General features: G+C 44.9%; 1 protein-coding gene across 1 annotated transcript in view; it reads right to left on the reverse strand.

Moving 5' to 3' along the window:
* Positions 1-23,096, reverse strand: part of Prkch (protein kinase C eta) — a 204,377-nt gene that overhangs the window by 130,939 nt on the left and 50,342 nt on the right. The window contains exon 2 of the mRNA XM_075947467.1: positions 10,906-10,969. Within this exon, the coding sequence (XP_075803582.1) occupies positions 10,906-10,969 (64 nt within the window). The remainder of the gene's footprint in view (positions 1-10,905; positions 10,970-23,096) is intronic.

The following is a 23,096-nucleotide window of genomic DNA, read 5'->3' on the forward strand; positions in this document are numbered from 1 at the left end:
ACTTAGAAAAATCAACAAGACAGTAGGAGAACAGAAAGTAGAGTTTGGGGTATAAGTAGGCAGATACAGCCATCATGCCCCTACCCTGGACTCTTGGCTCTAGCTTTGGGTCTCCATTAAGGGACTCTACTGGCCCCATGATGGCAGTCAACTTGGGTAAATCCTAACCTCAGTCTGATGAAACTCCTGACTCGGGTCTCATGCACGCAGAAATCACCTTCCCAGGTGATGTGGATCTTCAAGTCAAAGGAGGGGTTGCAGGGAGGAAACCTTGAGACCGGAAAGCATCATAAAAGTGCCACTCTTGGGAAGGTGGCCCTATGCCACCCCTGGACACTCGAGCATTGGGCTGTGGTGTTAATGTGCTCCCTGAAGCTCAAATGTGCAAACAACACAACCCTCGACTCAAGCGTTGGCTTGTTGTGGAGCAATGTGAGGTGATTAGGTCATGGGGGTTCTGTCTTTTTAAATAAACTGTCATTATCACATTTGTTATCAAAGTGAGTTCAACTACCTCCTTCTCCCTCTCCTCCCCACCCTCTGTCTCTTCCTGCTCTTCACACAGTGCATAGCATTAGGCTTCCCAGCTCTGGACCGATGAATACCCTGAGAAGATCTTGGAGTCACTCATACTGGAGTTTGGCTCTGATGTTTACTTTCCAGTGGGTCACAGAGAAGGCAGTGTCTCCAGACTGACTCAATTCTTGCACCCTGAGGATCACACCAGCCACACAGTGTATTGGAAGCAAATGAGGTACCATACAGGATGGCAGGGACTCTGAGACTCAGCTAAGAGGCCATCCTGTCACCAGGAGGAATGAATGAAGCAAGGCTGCCTTCTAGAGCGAGTGTGGCACTTCCAGTCCCCAGAAGGTGTCCCTCAAGTATGCCAGCTCAAGTATGCCAGTATGGTTCCTCTTCTGTCACTTCCACAGCTCCTGTCTTCACTAACGGCAGCCACAAGGATTGCTCGGGCCTGCAAGAACTCTAAAGTATTCACTCATTCCTGAGGCTAATGCAATACACACGGTGAATAAAATTTAAAGCTAATTTTCAAAAATTGAAGCCAAGAAGCTGTCATGGGGCTTCAAAGATGGCAAAAAAAAATTGCTATAAATCAACTACAAGCAAAGGTAACCATTTTCCCTCAAGCACGACAGCGTGAGAAGCAGGAGAGAGAGTGTGAGGTTGTGGGCTGCAGCTTCCAAGCAGCTCACACTTCATTTGACTTCTCCACCCATGGGTCGCACTGTCTGAGAGACCTTCACGATCATCCAGCAGTGGTTTGAGACAGGAAACACGAGCTCGAAGCTGAGGCAAGAGTCGTGGTCAGAATCTTACCCTGCACTCTAGCCCGCTGCCTGCGAGAGAGGTTGCTAACCTCCAGTGTCTGCTCCACATCACCCCTGAGAAGCTTGTCAGTTATAAGCAATGAGTCAAAGAGGCACGTGACGACACAAGATTTTGGCAAAAGCAGAAGACACGCACTCCCTTCTCCACCTAGACAATCTTCAAATCCACAACTAACAAGGGTTTTGTGAGTTTGTTTCTCCTGTGTCTTCCCTGAGACTGGCAGACTGTAGTATTTACACAAAGGCTTTGTGGATAGCAGAGAAGAAACAAACCCTGAGGGATGTCTGTTGTTTTATCTTTATAAAGATACTTCTAATAGCTGGGCAGTGGTGGCACACGCCTTTAATCCCAGCACTCCAGTGAGTTCGAGACCAGCCTGGTCTACAAGAGCTAGTTCCAGGACAGGCTCCAAAGCTACAGAGAAACTCTGTCTCGAAAAAGAAAAGAAGATACTTCTATTATTACCAATTCTTTCGATTTACTTGGCTAGCTCAGGAAATTCTCTTACATGTTATGTAACTGTTAGGAGCTGATCCAGCTGTCGTGATGCATGAGAACTTCATGACAGGCGGGACTCTCCCTCCCGCTCCCTACCTGCAGCTTTTGACTCACAACTTAGCACGTGGGTATATTAAAAATCTCTCTCAAGTCCTTCAGACGTTTCAATTTTTAATGTACCTTTTCATAATACATTAAAAGTTGAAAATTGAGAATAAAATAGCCTCCTTCAAAATACCACTCCCCAGCTTCAATTTATAGAGGAATAACAGCACATGTGTTCAAAGTTAAGGCAGCATTTTGATGTCATACAAGCACCCCAGATTCTGGTATTTGTTTCAAAGATAAGTATTTTCTTATTTTATTTTATTTTACTTTTCACTTTCTTATTAATGACACTGCAAAACCAGGCAAAATTAGACTGGCCAACACAAGAAACACACACACAATATGCAATTACTATGTAAACTCAATAATCAATTCTCAGGGACTGAAGAGCTGGCTCAGTTGTTAAAGTGCTTATAGTTCATGATGAAGCCCTGAGTTCAGATCCTGAGTGCCAACCTAAAGAGCCAGGTGTGGTGGTACACACCTGTAATCCTCAGGAGAGGTCGAAACAGAAACACAGGGTTCACTGGGTAGGTATAGCCTTACCAAGTTGGTGAGCTCCGGGTTTGACAAGACTAACTTCAAATAAGGTAGAGGGGCTGGAGAAATGGCTCAGTGGTTAAGAGCACTGACTGCTCTTCCAGAGGACCTGGGTCAATTCCCAGCACTCACATGGCAGCTCACAACTGTCTGAAAATCCAGTTCCAAGAGGTATGACACCTTCATACCAATGCACATAAAATAAAGATAAATAAATCATAAAAAAATTTTTAAAAAGTAAGGTAGACAGTGATGGAGGAAAACAGTCAACCTTGACCTCTAAACTCTACAAGCACAAGTACACACATACACACACACACACACAAAATCGATCGATTCATGGTTAACCCTATCCATAAGCCACAGATGTTCTAACATTTCGTTAGTAAATATGAATTTATAATAGATGCTCATTATATCTTAAACAATTACAATACCACAAATCTACTTAAATAATGTTAACAATCCCATACAATTATCACACATAACAATGATCCATACATTACACCTGATTAAAATGTCTCCTTTCCATTATTTTGGTTCTTTCTTTTCTTTTAAGTTATGGTCAAAGAAACCAAACCTCTCCTCCTTTAAAATGTCCTCCCTCTGGATGTTGCTGATTGCATCGTCCAGTGGCGTTTGAGATCTTCTTCTGTCCTCAGGAACCCATGGTTGGATCTGGAAGCCTAGCTAGACTCAAGACCAGTCTCCCTCCTCGCTGATGGCATGGGCTTCCATCAGGTGGCATGTCATGCGGGGTTTTCACGCCGTGGGCCAAACACCTAAGGTTGAGGAACCCTGAGTCCAGACAAACCCATGTTCTCTCCAAATTGTACACCACTCTGTATTTTCCAATAACAGAAGGATACAGCAACATCTTCTCCACCCATGCTTGGGTGAAGGGGTATCACTTTATTTCTGTTGGTTCCCTTCCAAATAAAGCAGTTATGTGTTTAATCTGACACATATCTGTCACTTCCCTTTACTTGGAAATTCTCTTTGGCTGCCCGGCTCTGAGAGGAACCCAGTCCAACACTGATAACCATTGATGCAGCCACATCAATTAGTGGCATCTAAAGTCTATTAAAATCCAGGTCTGCTTTGCTGCTGCCATAAATTCCATCCGGATTAGACCAGAAGCCCCAGAAATACTGGGCCAAAAAAGGAAAAGATTGACATAAAACAGCCTTTTCACAGTAACAATGCTGCTCGCCCCAGGGGTAAACCTTCCTCAGTCATGAGCGGCTTCTCTTCCAGGCCTAGCCTAGTGGCTTCTACAAAGCAATGATTTCTAGAAGTTTTTATAAAAAATGTTTTAATGAAGGAACTACTTTTATTCCCAATGCAAACACTGCTTTATAAAGTCTTTCATGTTACATTATTTATTCAGTCTCCATCAGCAAACATCCTCATGCCATGGAGTATGTTACGTGATCTTAGAGGAACTGCCTAGGATACGATAAGCATCCCAAGAATACTGTTTCAGCAAGGAGTGCATTAGTAAAGATGAGGGCTCAATAAGTAAATCCTCCACAGAGTCTGAATTGATTTGACACACCATAGGCTAAAGTCTTTAGAGGTTGGTGTTCCACAGAGCTACAATGCTGGTCAGACCTGGCTCTCACTGGTCCCTCCATCCATGTTTCTAAGTTCCATCTGGTACTTAGAGCTTGATCCCAGAAGCAACATTTGGCCACAGTCCACACTTTCATTTCCAGTTCAACTCGGACATCGCTTCCTGGACTTCTCACAAATACTTCAAACTCTGCCTGCCCCAGCCTAAATTCATTATCTTCTGTCTGATGTTTCTACTCTGGCCATGACCCTAGCTGCCATCTGAGCAATTCTTAGGACTCCTCCATCCCTGGCGCTCGGTGGATTGCCAAGTCCTATTGATTTGGCTTCCATACAGGGCCCAGTGCTACCCATTCTTCCTTATCCCCTCATATTCCAACTTTGCTCACGCCCAGTAGTTCTCCCTTAGAGTCTCCCAACGGCGCTCTGCATTCTGAGCGCTTGCGATCTAACTCTCTCCTCCCTAGCCTTTATAACAACGGACACCAAATCAGGTCGTGCTTCTCTCTCCTTAATTTCTTCCCCGGGGGCTGGGGAGACGATCGTTTGGTAACGTGTTGGCTGTACAAACATGAGGAGCTGCATTCCATTCCCATCACCCGTGTTTGAAAAGAGCCGGGTGCAGGCAGGGGTGCATGCCTGGAACCCCAGAGCTAGAGAGGCAGACAGAGGATCCTTAGGCTTGCTGGCCAGCCAGTCTCGCTGAATCAGTGAGCTCCAGCTTCAGCTAGGTGGAGAGTGTTACGTCAACCTCTGGCTTCCACATACACGTGCACACACTCTCACGTGCATGCACACACACTGTTGCACATACACAAACAGAATCTTCCCTGGTACTCCATTATCACTTCCAGTTCTAGAAGTACTGTGTGACTCTGCAATTTAGCAACTTGGCACCCTTCGGAGAATGAAAGATAGCACTGTTCAACAGTTACGCTGGCAGTGACAAATGGGACTGTCCTGTCCCGAGTCTCTTTGTATGTCCCCCATCAGCATGCCTCCACCTTCAGCACCTCCACACTACGTGTGTCCTGCTATCTCTGGGATAATGCAAGGGGGCTGCTGGGAGCAAGCCCAACAGAGACACGCTCTTAGCGCCAAGTCCAGGCTCTTGCCACAGCTGTGGCAGGTGCTTTAGCTAGCAGTGGGGGAGGATAATGAAGAGAGAGAGGGGAAAGAGGGAGGTAGAGAGAATATGAATCCCATCCTCTGCATTGCTGAGAGAACTGCATTCTGTGACAGAAGCTCAAACTGAGCCCCAGTCTAGAATCCAAACTGAAAAGACAATGCTCCCGTAGAGACAGAACAACTCCAAGCTTCCTAAAACCAATCCCCCACACAGATGCCACTTCTCTTAAAGTTTCAACATTAAAGTCTATTTGTCAAGTGCAAAATGGGCCCTAGCATCTTTTAAAACATGCAGACACACCAAGGGGTAGAGGACTAAGGGCAAACTCTGTTGACACAGTGCCCTTAGTTCATGAACTGGCTGGCTTCCTTATCAGCAACTCTTCAGACTCTGAATGGAGACAGGGAGAAAGGAGGACTAGCTTAAAGGGATATATTGTTGCCACAGATGAACTCGGCCTGTCACACAGGGTCAGCTCCAAACAGAATACAATTGCTATGACCTAAGAAAATGCAGCCCCAAATAATCTGCCATTTCTTCCTTCTTACCACTAAAAATTTAGGACTAAACACGGAGAGAAGATCAGGTGTTTTCTCAGGTAAGCACAGGTAAGGAAGATACATCTTAGTAGCATCCTGCTCAAGAGAGCTAGTGTGGACCTAAACACACCCCACAATGTCTGAAGCATAGCCAGGCCTGCTATAGCATGCGTGACTATGTCACTGATCTCTCTAGCAATGCAGAAAGGTGAGACCACACTTTCAAAATCTCACCCACTCCCCTTCCGGCCTCTTTTCTCACTGTGGGGTTTCCCTGCATCACGGCTCGTGCATGCAATACTTCGTTAATTTTATTCCACTGGGCCAAGACTACACTCATTTGTTTCCAGATAAAACAAAAGAAAATTGCTGAGAGTAGACAGAAAACCTTCAAACTGTAATCTTGGCAATTTTTGTATGTCTGACAAGACCAGGTTTTCTGCTAAGTTTAGAGGCTCACAAAGGGCACCATTTAATGAGCTGAGTAGACATAGTGCAAACCTTAACACTAAAACCATTTCTCCCTATGAGGAAGAGGCATTGGCTGAGAGGAAGGGAGAAAGAATACTGCTTCACAAAGTGACTGGATCCGATTTGCAAAACATCAACACCAAGCATGCAAACAACCTACAATGTTGGAAAATCTCCATGGGACTTCAAACGGTAGAAGATCTTGACACTGAATAATTACAATATCTGGACAATATTTTTGAAAATAGCTAGTTGAAAATAGAAGAACCAAAGAACAACCTAACCCGGGTGCAAACTAGAGTGAATCAGACACTGGGGGAAGAGAACCGCAGTGGGCAAGAGCCCTATCCGTAAGCATTGCCCCTGATTATCCTCCCATGATACAAAGGAAGCCACAGTTACATCAGCTTGAGGAATGGAATGGTAAAATTCAGGACCTCCAGATGGCCAGACATTGAGGAAATCATAAAAAGGAGCAGACCACAGACAGGACTTCAATCTGTCAACTCCCTCAATGCACATATCTTCCTTAACTGTATGTGTACAAGGGAGACTCGAGCTGTCCTGAAACTGTGGGAGCTAAAACGTTAAAAAGCTAAAAGGACATAAAATCATTAGAATTCCTAACAAATCACCAGATTAACTGAGCTTGGGGAATAAGCACTGTGCCCTAGGGCTTTAAAACTTGTCCTGGAGTAAGAAAAATGAAACAGTTCCATTCTTGAAAGATGCCGTGCCTTTAAGAGGATCAAGCCAATAATGTGACTACTTGCTAGAAAAGGAGAGAGGAGGAATACAAGAAGGTCTGTAGGACACTCTCAGTGAGAAAAAGCATTTAACAGGCACCCCTACTTTTTAAAAAAAAATTTGTTTAAGGAGCTAAAAGATAAACAAGAGCCAGAAAAGGTTTCATTTTGATGAAGTCAGCCTGGGAAATATCTACAGGTAAAGAGCCTAGTGGTTAAAGATTTTCCATCCTAAGGAACGAGAAATACGATTATGATGGTGCATGCCTATAACTCCAGCTACTCGGCAGGCTGAGGCAGGAGAATGACAATTCTTCCTCTTTAGAAAGGGTAGGTATGAGACAAGCTTGCAGTGACCTGGGGATACAATGGGGCATTTAAAAGGGCATAAGCATATGAACTTATGTTTGTCCACTGACAACATGGTTACTACACACACACACAGCTAGTAAAAGTAGTGTGAATTTAGTAGTAAGGCCACAGCATGTCCAAAAAAAAACAAAACAATTTCTATAAACTATTTTTAAAATGAAATCCTCAAAATTCCACTTCCAACATCACAAACCTAGAAGCAGCTAACAATAAAAAAAATATATTTTAAAGCTTGATCAAGCTCTATATCGAAAATTATATAATACGGAACATTCTAATTGTACTTCTGGGCAACATTCAAAGCCATTATGTGGAGAGATGTACCATGTTCATGGACTGGAAGACACCGAGAATAAGTAAGCTGCTAGCGCTGCTTGAATTGATCTGGAGAATCAACCCAGTTTCATTCCAAAATTCAGAAGGCTCTTGTGTGAAATGATAAGCTGATGCTAAAACTGCCATTAAAACTCGAAATACCAAGAATAGCTGACATAACCTCACGTAAGACGAAACCAAGAGCAAAGCTGCCATACTCACACTGCTTAGGCTTGAGTCTTACTACAAATGGACAGAGAGAACGGCAGTGTGGTATTAGCCAAAGACGGACAAACAGATCAACACAACAGACAGAGACAACGCAAAAACAGGCCCACCCAGGTGGTAATTTGATTTTCAACCTAAGTTCTGTGGTGGCTCAATGGGAATGGGGATCTTTTACCACAAGGGGTCCCATAATAACAAGATTAGAATCAGTGACTATACGCTGAATTCCTCTTGTATCATGGAATATATCCCATTAAGGTGACACATTGGCCGCAACGTAAAAGTGAAACTGTGGCCTGGCAGTGGTGGCACACGCCTTTAATCCCAGCACTCGGGAGGCAGAGGCGGGTGGATCTCTGTGAGTTCGAGACCAGCCTGGTCTACAAGAGCTAGTTCCAGGACAGGCTCCAAAGCCACAGAGAAACCCTGTCTCGAAAAAAACCAAAAAAAAAAAAAAACCAAAAAAAAAAACCTTAAAAAGGAGACACAAAATGGACAAATTATGAAAGATGATGCTGACACATTGAGCCTGACTGTAACTAAAAACTCCCAAATTCTAAAACATGTGGAAACCTAAATTAAAAGCTTGACAGGCTGAGGCAGACGGTTGACATGTTTAAAGGTTTACCTAGGCAACATAGTAAGGTCCCATCTCAAAAAGAGAAGGCGAAAAAGGGGTGAGCATGAGCTGAGTGCAGGACACTCACAGGACACCCATGAGACCCCCACGTCTATCTGGAGTAAGAAGACAAGGAGGGAAGCACAGGGACACGGGACAGACACTTGTCATGTGTATTTTCACAAAGGCCTCTCGTTGAGATAGGATAAGAACTCTTATAAATTGTAGTCAAAAGGCATTTGGTGTTTTCATCTTAACTTGAAGCTGGGGATTGCCTCCATGGTGGGGTGCTCTAACTAGCAAGTATGTGGTCCCGGGTTTTATCCCAAGCATAAAATAAAAATCATAAATAATATGCAATGTTCAGAGGATAGGGCAAAAGACTTAAAGTAACACGTCTATAAAAGAAATAGAAATGGCCGATAAGCACATGAGAAAGTTCTCAAGATCACCAGAATGCATATTGCAGCCACAAAACACCATTTCCCATCCATCAGAGCAGGCAATGTTAAAAAGAATGATCACACCAAGTGTTGGTAAGAGCATGGAGGGTCTAGAACCAGTAGATTGCTAGTGAGGGTATAATAAACAAGGACCACTTTAGAAAACCATCTGCGGGACCATAAAACTAAACACACACCATTCTAATGCCCAGCAAGTCCACTCTTACCAATTTCCCCGAAGGCAATAAAAAGTGCTCATTCACAAAACTCAAGTTCAAGGATGTTACAGAAGCACTGTTCATAACAGATGCTGACAGGGTAAGTCCCAATGTCTAAACAAATGGGTGTGGATTCATGTAATAAAATATTGTTAACAACAGAGACAAAAATACTGATGTGCACAATGGCATGAATGAATTCTTCAGAAATGATACTAAGCAAAAGAAACTAGATTCCCCCAAATAACATGCTATACAATTCCATTTACATGAGCTTCTAGAATGGGTGAAAATACTCCACAGGAAGGAATGAGAGTATGAGCAAGGATTTCAAGACCATGAAGGAGTCATCCACTGAGACAGTTTGCCTGAGCTAATGGGAGCTCACCAACTCCAACTGCACTGGGAGTGAACAAGCATGGGAACAACCAAGCCCCCTTGAAGGGGGTTGACAGCTGGGGCAGACTGAGGGGTCACTGATAGTGACACTGGGATGTGGGTACTTGCATATACTGGCTTCATGGGATCCTATTCTCTTTGCATGTAAACCTTGCTCAACCTAGGTGTAGTAAGGAGGGCCTTGGACTTTCCACAGGGTGGGGTGCATGGCATTTCCTTAGGGTTGGAGAAGTGAGAGAAGGGTCTGTGGAGGGAGAGGGAGGGGACTGGAAGGAGAGGAGGGAGTAGGAATTTGGGTTGGTATTTTTTAAGTAATAATTAAAAAAAAGAAAGAAAAAAAGAATGGCCCCCAATGGGTCCATACATTTGAATGAATGGTCACCAGGGAGTGGGACCATTTGAGAGGATTAGAAGGACTAGAAGGTGTGGCCTTGTTGGAGGCAGTGCATCACCACGAATGGGCTTGGAGGTTTTAAAAGCCCATTCCAGGCCCCCAGTCTATCTGTCTGCCCCCTCCCTCTGCCTGTAGACCCGGAGGCAGCTCTCAGCTACTGCTCCAGCACCCCGGGGGCAGTCATCCTCCTCCCATGATTATGATAATTGACTATGATATGATAATTACCCTAAAACTGTGAGCAAGCCCACAATTAAAGATTTTTTCTTTTATAAGAAAAGAAAAAGAAAATACTTCACAGGAGTGAGAAAGCCTTGTAGTTCTTGCCCTGAGCAGCAGGAATGGTCAGTAGAAAACACAAAGGAACCTTCAGAAAGGTAGGGGGTTCTGCATCTTGGACCGCAGAGCTGATTTACTGGGTCATTTGCTGAATTATTTGAAAGATCGAATTACTCACATTGGATCTTTCATTTCACATACATGTCTTTTGCCTCGAATTTCAAAACTGGCTTCTGGTTGTGGGAGACAGTTTGGAAGCATCAACTAAAGCACAGAAACTCTTAAGGGAGAACAATGAAGTGGAGATTATGAGAAAGAGAACATGGTCCTCAAATTTCTTTTACAGGCAAGCTAAGACCTGGCACAAAAACAGAATCTGGAGTAGAATTTAATAGGCCTGACTCAAAAGAAACAAAACAATCCCGCAGCTCAGCTGGGAAACGATGGATCAGAGCAAAAAGTCGGTGAGTGTGACAGCAAAACACAAGGCTGGCAGATCTACAAAAGGCATTTAACTCAGCAGTCTGAACTGGCAGACTCTGGGCAATGGAGTTCAGTCAGCCCAAGTTACACGGGTGGGTTTAAAGCATCTCTCAAGAAACGTCCCTGTTATGATTTCCATTGACACACATTCCTCTTAAACTACACACACCAGAAACCACTCAAAACTCTCTCTTACCTTCAGTGAAACTCCCTGTGAGGGTTATTACCACAAACACTTTCCCTTCAGGCTCCAGGTCCACCTAGAAAGAGAAAAAAACAACACATTATATTTTAATATTGAATTGCTTTCGTGGGTCTTAAATATTTTTTTTACAGAGAAGACTAAATGCATAAATCACAGGCACAAACTAGATCCGAATCTTCCATTGCGCAGTAGAAATACAAAGAAGTAAGTGAAATCTTGAGCAAGCGTGACTTGGAAACGGTCTACCCAGGGCTTCCTCTTGAGTTGCCTTCTCTCCCTCGTTTGCATGGCTTGATGCACAGGAGCAAGCATGCAATTGCTGCTTGCTTCGGAGCCACCCCGTCTTATGTGCATCTCTAGCAGGAGCCATTAAACCCCATGTCAAGTTAGGGAGCTGGAGGGACGATGACAACACACAGGGTGATGAGCAAATGTGTCTCAGTCAACTCCAAAGGTCTAGTTTTGTGGAGTCAAACATATGAAGAGTCTCCATCTGTTTCAACTAGCATGGTCTATGACCAGGATTAGCTCATTTTGACTGCTCAACAGCCCTTGAGGGTATCTGTCAGCTGAGACATCAGGACTGTATTCTAAAGACCCTCACACAGCCGAACACCCAGGGTGGAACTGTGCCCTGCAGGTCTATTGCATCTCCATATACCTGAGCTGGCAGGCTCTGGCCTCTTCCTACAGGATGCCAAACTCCCTGTCTACCCATACTTCAAAACCCTGCAGCACGAGGTGCCTGTAGATTAAAATATGTGCATTTACACGTGTCCTCGAATAAATCCTTCCGATTCCGCTCATGGTTCCACTTCTGCCTTTGACCTTTCACCTAAGAGAAGAAAGTCCAGCTAAGTATAGACCAGTGACCTCTGGGGGCAGACCAGCACTTTAAATAAGCTGCAAACCACATGCTACAGCAGAGGACCTTTGCACTGGAGGACCTGTGTGATTCTACTGCAGTTGGCACTGGAGTGGCCTGGTCCTCCACCACAGAGCTTCCCTGTTCTCTAAGAGTTCAGGGAACAGCTTGAGGTTATTTCTGGCTTGCCCAACTTCCATTACAGAACTTAACAGTGCTACTTATTGCTCTTATTGTACCCACAGGTAAACAAAGACCCCTCAGAGTGGACTGGTCTTCGCTAAGTCACTATGGCATATTTTATGCTTACATCACACTCCACTTAGATACTTCTCACAATACAGTGTGGTCGCTCTACTCTTCCAAGGCTTTCCCTCTGTCCTGTGGCAGCCGGTTCTTTTTTTTTTTTTTTTATTATTTTTTTTTTATTGATAAAAGAATAAAGGAAAAAAAAACAAATTTCCACCTCCTCCCAGCCTCCCCTTTCCCTCCCCCTCCTCCCACTCTTCTCTCCCTCCTCCCACCCCTCTCCCCTTCTCCCCACTCCTCTCCCCCTCCCTCTCCAGTCCAAAGAGCAGTCAGGGTTCCCTGCCCTGTGGTAAGTCCTAGGTCCTCCCCCCTCCGTCCATATCTAGGAAGGTGAACATCCAAACTGGCTAGGCTCCCACCAAGCCAGCAGATTGCGTAGGATCAAAACTGCGTTCTATCACATGTCAAAAGCATTTGTTCAACTATGTTCATAGCAGTATTATTTGTAATAGCCAGAACCTGGAAACAACCTAGATGCCCTTCAATGGAAGAATGGATGAAGAAAGTATGGAATATATACACACTAGAGTACTACGCTGCGGTAAAAAACAATGACTTCTCGAATTTTGCATGCAAATGGATGGAAATAGAAAACACTATCCTGAGTGAGGTATCCCAGACCCAAAAAGAAGAACATGGGATGTACTCACTCATAATTGGTTTCTAGCCATAAATAGGGGTCACAGAATCTACAATTGGCGAACCTAAAGAAGCTAAGTAAGAAGGTGAACACAAGGAAAAACATATCGTTATCCTCTTGGATAAGGGAAGTAGACAAAATTGCCGGGGAGAAAAGTGGGATCTTGGGGGTGGGGTGGGAAGGGGGTAAGGGGAGATGGGGAGAGAAAAGGTAGAAGGGAAGGAGGGGGGACTTGGGGAAATAGGAGGATCGGGATAAAGGAAGGTTGGATAGGGGAGCACGGAACCACAATTCTTAGTTAAGGGACCCACTTTAGGGTGGGCAGGAGAATTGACCCTAGAGGGGCTCCCAGGTGCCCAAGCTGAGGTCCCCAGTTAGTTCCTTGGGCAGCTGAGGATAGGGAACCTGAAATGACCCCATCCTAGCGCAATACTGACGAATATCTTGCATATCATCTTAGAACTTTCATCTGGTGATGGATGGAGATAGAGACAGAGACCGAGACCCACACTGGAGCACTGGACTGAGCTCCCAAGGTCCCAATGAGGAGCAGAAGGAGGGAGAACATGAGCAAAGAAGTCGGGACCGCGAGGGGTGCACCCACCCACTGAGACAGTGGAGCTGATCTACTGGGAGCTCACCAAGGCCAGCTGGACTATTACCAAAAAAAGCATGGGATAAAACTGAACTCTCTGATCATGACGAACAATGAGGGCTGATGAGACGCCTTGGCAGCCGGTTCTTAAACTCTGCCTTTCTCTGCATGGAACCTACGCTCAGTGAGATTACCATACTGTAAATCCCTTCCGTGCTCAGCTCAACCTGCTTGTATCGTGACGAACACTAACTTACAATGTCATACGAACTACCTTGACACCCCCCGTGAACCTCCACTGAGTGGTTCTGAAAATAACCGTCTCTGGAGAGATGACTAAACAGGATGTCAGAGTGTAATTGTCTCCACTCTCCGCCTTGACTTGTTTCAAGTCAAAAAGATATTTTTAAAAGCCACTCCCTCACCTTCAGCAAAGAGGCCTGACAAGGAGTGCAGACACTCACTCAACCCCAGAGCACAAACTGCCATGAGTGCTGGCGCAGCCACTGATAGCCTGCAGACAGACAGACTGCCGGGCCACCTCTGCCACCCTGCACCCACAACCAGCGTGAGAACCTTTGCCAACAATGCCCAGAGGGTCCACAGAGATGGCCACTTCGCCCCAAGGGGCTGGGAGTTCTCTGACAGAATTGGGTGCTAGCACACATACAACAGGTTTGCCTCCTCGTTTTCCACCTGCTTTACCGTCCTCATGAGAAGTCAGACTCAAGCCCCATCTATAAGCCTTGTCCATCTGAAGCAGATGTGCTTGGACAGGGGACCTAAGCATAGAGTTTCAAACTGTATAGGGACGGGAAAACACGTTAGTAGATTGTATATCGCAGGGACTTTTAAATAGAATCCAACAGAACAGAAAATGTAAACACAGCAAGCTTTAAGGAAAAGCACTGCTTCATAAAAATTTGCATATCCCCGTTCCTCTGTGTGTTCTCATGTGCATATGGGCACACATGTATACATGTATGTATGGATGTCAGCAACCAGCATGGGTTGTTTTTCTACTTTCTATCTTATTTTCTGAGTCACGTTGCACACTGAGCATGGAGCTCATACCTGGCCAAGGAGCTCCAAGAATCCACCTGTCTCTGCCCTCTACAGATACACAGCACCTTTTCTGTGGTGCTGAGAGTCTAAGCTCAGGCCCTCGTATTTGTGAACCAGGTTCTTTGTGCATTGAGATATCTCCCCAAGCCCCAATTTCTTGATATTTTTGTTTGCATTTTAATATGCATGTAAGTGTACCCTGAATTTTAATGTAAAGATGCATTCTTTACTGTGTTATAAAGAAACGAGGTCTTGGAGCTGGTAAGATAGATTAGCTATTGTCACTTATTCCTGGTGTTTGCTTGACAACATCACTGAAAGCTGACTGCCTACATCAACAACAGGCCTGTTGTATCCTGGTGCTTCATGGGAAACTCTTTCCCTATGAGCAGAATGTAATGAGAGTGATAATTTCCCCTCACTGACTCCAGTTCTGTCCTCCACAGTTTTAGTGAAAACTGTTTCTCTAGATCATGATACATACTGCAACTCCTAGTGCAGCTCCTGACCTTTGGTTCAGCTAGGACCCTACCCCAACTACAGGATGCACTTGTGACCTAAGATTAGTTGTTAATCAGGGCACAAGGTTCTATAACCACAATGACAGACTGTGACAGTTAGCAATGTCAAATTGACATAATTGAGAATCACTGAGGAGAAGAAGCCTATGGGCATATCTGTGAGGAACTATCTAGGCTAGGTTCACTGAGCAGGGAAGGCCCACCATCAATGTGGGTGGTACCATTCCCTTGGCTGGTGTCCTGGACAAAAGAAAGAGGAAAAGGCAAGCTGAGTACAGACGCTCATCACTTTGTGCCCCGTGGCTGCAGCTGTAATGGAACGTGCTACCTCAAGTTCCCACAGCCATGAATGTTCCATCACAATGGACTGTGAACCAAAGTAACCCCTCCCGTCTTTAAGTTGCTTCTGTCAAGTATTCTACCACAGCGATACGTAACTAGCACACCAGCCTAGAACTGACACTGTTTCTCTACCTGGCTATCAACACAATGTCACGTTCTCTTCTTGGCCATTGCTAGTTCAAGTTTGGGCATGACATTTAAGTAGATCTAACTAGGAATTCTAGATATGCAAGAAAGAGACAACGTCTCACTTCCTGCTTAACTTTGCTCTAGCACATCAACTTTAAAGTACCTGGCACCCTTGATATCACACAAAACTAGAGGATGAGGTAAAGAGACAGGAGGAGACCTCAAGCTTTGACAATATTTCAACCTGTGGCTCCTGTTATATGATTTAGTCTTCTTGAGTTTTCAATTACTTGAGCTCATAAACCCATCTTTCATGATCCAACCACTTTAAATATCATTCAGACCCAAAAGTCTTACTCACATCATAAGAAAAAGAGAATAAACCAAAAATTTAATTAATACATTCCTTCTGCATGCTCTCCTTTATAATCTGATGCTCTGCCTCCCCATCATCTAACTAGCTCTTACAACCTCAGCTCATCCTCCCGTCACATCCAATGACTGCTCAGTCTTCACCATTCAAACACAAGTGTGTTCATCACCATTGATTTCTCTATAGCATTTGATGTTGTTGGTAGTTCCCTTCCAGACTCTCTCAGGACCAAGGCTTCTGAATATCACTCTTTCACGGCCCTCCTCACTCTTTAGCTCTCTCAAGTTCCTGTAATGCACTCACTCATGCTCTCTGTCTCTCTCTCTCCTCCACAGTCTCACTAGAATTTTTTGTAATAATCATTCTGACTGGAGTGAGATGATACTTCACTGTGGCTTTGATTTGTATATCCTTGGTGGCATTGTGTGTTTTGGCCATTTGTATATCTTCCTTTGAAAAGACATATGTAGGTTGTGTCCACAGGAATCTGTGCTCTGAAACTTCACCTTCCTATCCTAACATATCCACTGCATCTGTCTGGGAGCAATGCCAGAAGAGGATTAGATTCAAGAATTAGATATGTCCTCTCTTGTCTGTGACCCTGGGTAAGCCACTCAACATCTCTGAGAGACAAAAGCAAGACACCAAGACCCTACCAACAATCCACAGACTGAATTAACTGGGGAAATGAGTGGAGGGTGGCATCTGGTGCTTTTCAAAGTTCTGGAAAACTCTACCACAGTCAGACCTTAAACCATCACCTCAGAATCCTGAGTTAAGTGATCTCTGAGAACCCTAATGGCTCTGATTCCAAACTCACCTAAGTTTTCGATTACTGCAGAATCACTAAATCTGCCATTCTTGTAACCTCTAAAACAAAACATCTTGGAGCCACTCTAGCTCTGCAAACCCTGCAGATCTGTCTTTTCAACCTCTCGCAGCACTGAGGCATCCCATCCACACAGGACTCTTGGTCTTCCTCCCCAAAACACACACAAAGTAGACAAAGAATGTCTACACCTGGCTAACCAAAGACTCCTTCCAAAGCGCCACTCCCATCACCCCCTCCTCCCTGGAGCCTTCAGAATAAAGCACCATCCTCTATGAGCTTTTGAGAACATGTGGGCCCTCTCACAAACCTTCCCAAACCCCTCTTCGCAAATTCCTTCCCTTGAACCTGCTCTCCAAGTCCTGCCTGTCCCCTCCAACCACTACATAGCCACACCTTCTCTCCTGCTACTTGAGACTTGCAAAACCTCTGTTTCTGCCTATCAACTAATCATCCGTCCATTCACACCTTCACAGGATGCCTCCCAGCATGGGGCCATTGCCAGCCAGCAGGAATTCCCAGAGTAAGGTAGGAAGTGGAATTCCCACCAGGCACACCTGTGAAGAGGAAACCGCCCAGGAACAGGGTGAAGGCATAGCTGTCAGGTTCCCAGAGAGACCCCAACATCCACAGGGATACCACTAATCTTAAATTCTGATCTCAACTGCTATCTTTACAGCCATCCATATACTCTTGAATAATTTTTATTGCAGGATAAAATACAGAGTTTTGTTTAAAAAAAAAAAAAGAAGAAGGGACAGGGCCAGCCAAACGACTCAGAGGGCAAAGGCACTTGACCAAGCCTAACAATATGAATTTGATCCCCAGAATTCACATAGTGGAAGGAGAGCACCAACTCCAGCAAGCTGACTTCTTTCCTCTCTATATGTACCATCACACACACACACACACACGGACACATGTATGTTCCACTCCTAAACAAATGGAATAAATATAAAAAACAATAACAAAAACAGTCCTTCAGACATAGTGGGAGCGCTCCTATGGGCCAGCACGTTGTTAATGACACTCCGTCAGCATCCCACCCCTACACTCCCCAGCCAATGTCTGTCACAATGGCACCACTTTGCAGGACTCACACGAGTCACCCTCACCACTGGCTCAGCCTCCATGATGTAGTTCTCTCAGAACCTTCTAGCCCTAATGTTCCATGATTCTAAACAGGCCTGGGCACACGACTCAAGGGAAACACTCATTTAATTAACTGATAATAACTTACAACCATTTCCTTTCACAAAAGCCATTAGAATTGATCACAGGCAGGAAACTGCCATCTCCTCAATATTCATCTCAGCCTGGATTAAGCAGAGGAATCTGGCATGTTAAAATGGGAAAGGCTTTGATTTGAGCAAAAGGTGTAGGGTGTGCAGGCAGCATAAGAGACATCTACGGGAAGAAGGTTCCTATGCCTGAAATTATGGGGTAGGTGGCTCCTTCCTTATTGCTTTTTAAATTGTTGCATTAATGACAAAGGAACCTGAGACTGTAGGGAAGCATTCTCATCATTCCCCTAGGACTAAACCATCAAGCTTATGATTTGAGTACCAATTCTTCCATGACAGCATCAGCGATCCATAAGGAGATAGGCTCCTGAGTTCTCTAATAAAATGGGACAGCTTCCTCTTGAACTCATCAGTGTCCTGAGTCCTTACTAAATTCCTGACCATCCTTATCTCTCACCTTAACTATCTGCAGGCTAAGTGCCACCATGCCCATTAAACGAATGGAAAGATGGAGCCACAATAGACTTTTAGAACTAGCCAAGGTCACACAAGCATGGAAGACCAAGAGTCAAGATTTAAATCCTTGAAAGATCCCCCACTGTTGCCTCACCAGCCTTCCTCCATGCTACTACAGCACAGGGCCCACGGGTCTGTGTGCCTGTGTTCAACCCCATGCCAGCCTGCACACGAGGTCACCACATCATGGGCTCCCTGAAACCCAGCAAGATTTGTGTCATCATCACCTGAGGGTGCTTATCACCCTCTTCCCACCCCAGTTTTCTAGCCTTGCCTCCTACTACCAAGACCAGTGGGGGTGGAGTCAACTTGATGGCCTTGCCCCCAGCTCTTGAAGAGAGCAGGAGCTCCTAAGGAGGAAGGCACACCCATGCTGGGACTCCTGAGAAGTGGTGGGCAGTTCCAGGCCCCATTAGTTAGTGGCTGGGCCCAAGTCAGTTGCGCATGTCCTCCAGGAGAGTTTCGAAGGGAAAGGGGGCAGTTGAGGCAAACACTGTGAGCCTGCTCACTTTCTGTTGTCTTCACAGTGCTCTGACTCAGTTTTACAAACTTTCAGCACACGAATGGACCACTGATGAAAAAAACTACTAAAAACAATGACTGCAAAAAAATCTGACCCATTTAAAATGAAAGAAAACACTACCATTGTTTTAGTGGTGAAACCGTCAGTCATTTCTAGTCCTGCTAAAACTGGACTCTGCTCTGTTTAGGACTTGCAAAGACATCTGAAGACTAGTAACATTTCTGTTGCTAAAATATAAATGTTTCGAAGGCTCAAAACAAGCCGTACACACCCGCTCCCAGCAGCTAAACACACAAGTCAGTAGAAATTTAAATCTGGGGTTCCACACAGCTCAGGCTTGTTTTCACATAGACACACACATCAGTTTTTCTACGTTTCTTTCAACAATAGAAGGTCAGGAATTGCCAGGCAGTGGGGGTACATGCATAATCCCCACGCTTGGGAGGCAGAGGTAGGCGGATCTCTGAGTTTGAGGCCAGCCCGGTCTACAAGAGTGAGTTCCAGAAAAGGCACCAAAGCTACACAGAGAAATCCTGTCTTGACAAACGGCAAAACTAAACAAAACAAAACAAAAATAAAAACAGAAAGTCAGGAATCAGTAAGCAATTCTGAATGATCATTCTGAAGACTAAAATGTTTTCTTTTTCTCTTCCAAACAGAGAACAAAAGGCATAAATGACCCACTCTGTGTCATGGTGGTGGTGTGTGTGTTTCCTGTGAGGGTGTGTGTGTGTGTGTGTGCCTATAAGTGTGCACAAGTGAACACACATTTCAATTCCAACTCTACAGTTGGAGGGATTGAAAACTCAAATTGAACAGACACATTGCAGTTCTCAAAAACTTCCTTCCACAGTTCTTCCCTTAAACTCCTGAGAGGCTCACCAGGACAGCCAGGGCTTACGGTGCCCCTGAGGGACCAAAAAGAGTGGGCCAAGCTCTAAAAAAGTCAAATGCTCTCTCGACTCCCGAAACCAGAAATAGTGTCAGGCTTCTGTCCTGCTCCTGATAGTCACCCCAAGAGCTCCCACCAGAGCAGAGGCTGGGGTGGGAGAGGGGAACCCCGTAGTTTTATATACTCTCCATACTGCAGATTTCCTATAAAGAACACTTCTGCATGAGTCCGCCATATCTCTTTCCTGGTATTCCAGTAGGGCACTTGTTTATGCTGGGTAGAGTTTTCCTAATGGGATGAAAGGGGTGTGTATCTCTGTGACCTTGATGGAGGGAGGCGTGTTCCCATGCTTGCTCCTCCTAGTCCATGGCTTCACAGTCGGCCCCTCTTTTATTAATCTTCTTTACAGGTTCAGGACTGGACCTCTTTTTTCTTTTAAGGGACTAACCACAGGAAAGATGAAATATTAGATTAGGATATCTCGGTCAAAATGAAATAACTATTCATTTGTGCCCCACCCCTAGCCTGACAGTTTAATCTAAAGATGTTGGATATTTTTAAATGATATAAATAATCCTATAATTATTCTATACAGTTGATTCTTATTACCCATTTGTAATGGAGGAAGAAGGTGAAGGCCCCAGCAAAATTAAGCATGTAATAAGAGAAAAATCTAATCATTTCAAGGTGTTTTACATGCTGTCTACTTAATGGCTCACTCGCGGGGTTATCTTGAGAAGACTCAATCTCGAGCACATTAGAAAGTATATCAAGCCCAAATATCTATGTCAACAGCTATTTCATGACACCTTTGCTCCTTCTCATCTTCTAGAGGAAGAGAGATGAAAACCCAACAAGAGATGGGACCATGTCTAAGAATTCTGCTAGCTGTTTTCAATGTAGCAGGGGACAGGCATCCAGATTCAGTCACAGAGGACTGACCAGGGGCTACTCGTACTTATGCACTGTTCAAATGAGATTAGGAACAGGGCTGAGGTCCAGTATGGACCCAATATGACATGCTCGAGGCTGGCCCTGACCCTGAGGTGACAAGGAAGTGTCACAGCATCGTTCTTACATGTCACACCCTGACACGCAGGATGTGGGTGTTGAAAGTGGAGAGAAGATGGTGGTGGGTGCACATTAAAAAGCTTTTTCAGTATCATAGTGAAGGATGCTATTGACCTGATCTGCATCAGAACGGGGGCTGGAGAAAAGAGAATACTCAGGGGAGAACAGCATCCGGACATGCTATGAGATGATGGCTTGCTCGGGACCAGAGACCATTGATAGTACCATGGACTGAGTCAGCTCCATGGGAGTGAACAGAGTTAGAAGAAAGAATTTATTGCCTCTGTTGACTGAGCATCTGCTGGGCTGTCCTTAACCACTCTGGAAGCTCAGGTGAGGTGGGAGGGGATGAGATGACATCCTGACATCCTGGTACAGTCCCAACTGAACAAGGTACAGATACATGACCACGGCTACTCAGACCAAGAGAAGCAAGAGCACTGAACCACCAGAATGTTCTTCCTGGGAAGTAGTACCTACACTGAGCCCCAAAGGCAAGTTATGAGTGGAGGGTGAGGTCACTCTGAATCAGGAGCCTGACAGGAGAAGACAGAGCCAGCACGAGGGCACACACTAGAGTGGGCTTGGAGGAGTGTTCTAGAGGAAGAAAGAAAAGGTAGGAATACCTGCACCCTGGTGTCTTCAACCCCATGATGAAGACCAAGGGAGAACCAGGGGGTTCAGCACCAGGTAAAATGATGGAGAATGTCAGGCAGAGGGTGGGGCTATCTACTCAACTAGTGACCGTAGTTATGATCTAGAAATATGGGTGATTCCAGAATAGTGCAATCAGTGAAAACTCTGCAAAGAGAACAAACAAATAAAAAGGCCAAAGGGATGTCATCTTAGGTCGAATGACCCAGAAGAAAACTCAGTAAACGGTGCCCTGGAGCCAGTTTCAACATGCTGCCAATTTTTGTAAGTTGTATTGAAACATGGTCACACCTTTCTTAGTCTCAGATTATCTGTGACTGCCTTTGCTCTAAAAGCAACCATGATTATAGCTATGACCTATATGACAACGAATCTCCAATGACAGACTGCTGATATGACAGTGGCCCTGTCAGCCAAGAAGGAGGCTGAAGAGCTCCTATCACTCAGTGATACCTTAGGGATGGGGGTGTCTCAGCACACGGCATTATGGGTCTGTGGTGATGCTGGGGTAAAAACAAATCCACTTTACTGCCAGTGATATATGAGTACATCCTGTGCAATTATGTCCTACACGTAACACTTGACAACAGACAACTAGGCTATTGGATTGCGCATTTCTATAGCACGCTTGTCATTATTTGGAAATACACTCCGACTTACCAAAAACAGCCTCACCATAAAATAGCATGGCATGTTGCAGATGCTTGCACCTCCTGTCTGTTTCTCTGGTTTCCTGATAGCATCAGGAATAAACCTCACCACCCAGGTTTGTGTAACTCCCTTTTATGACATTCTATGACAAAAATACATAACAACATATTTCTCAGGATGTATCCTATCATTAGGCAGCACATGACTGTAGTTATGACAAAGATTTTATTGCCCACAAAGCCCAAAATATTTACCATCTGCTTTGTACACACACGCACACACACACACACATACACTCACACACACACACACATACACACACACACACACAAAAACCCAACTTGCCAAACTCTGTTTCCATTAATCACCCAGGGAACTCTGGGGAAAGAGCTTGTTTCAGAAGGAAGGAAATGAGTTTAAGTTTGGACACAAAGGTCCTGAAATAGAAACAACTGGTAAGACGTTAGAAATAAAGGCAAAATGTGGTGTGAAGATAAGCTGCGGTGATTATTTGGGGCTCTTTCTCAAAAGGGAATCACTAACATCCATAAAACACTTCAGGAGGGGTGACAGGCAAGGGGGGAACAAATCTACGGAGAAGGGAGAAAAGAGAACCAGAGGAGATGCCACTCTGAGGGATGGGACCTCGGGGAAAGTTCAGTAAAGGAAGCCGCCAAATGCCACTGAGAAGCGTGAAGATGACTTTAAAGGGACAATTAGACATGGGAGACAGAGGAAAGGGTGGACTCTATTCTTAACACCTACCTCATCTCCAGCAGGCCTGGGGGAGAGGTTCCTTCATGCAGCAAGGAATATTAAACCCTGTGCAGCTTAACAGTGTCAGTAAATACCAGGCTAAGAGTTGAAAAGTTCAGCACTCGGGAGGCAAAGGCAGGCAGATCTCTGTGAGTTTGAGGCCAACCTGGTCTACAAGAGCTAGTTCCAGGACAGGTTCCAAAGCTA

The sequence above is a fragment of the Microtus pennsylvanicus genome, chromosome 14, assembly GCF_037038515.1.
Source record: "Microtus pennsylvanicus isolate mMicPen1 chromosome 14, mMicPen1.hap1, whole genome shotgun sequence".
Classification (NCBI taxonomy): domain Eukaryota; kingdom Metazoa; phylum Chordata; class Mammalia; order Rodentia; family Cricetidae; genus Microtus; species Microtus pennsylvanicus.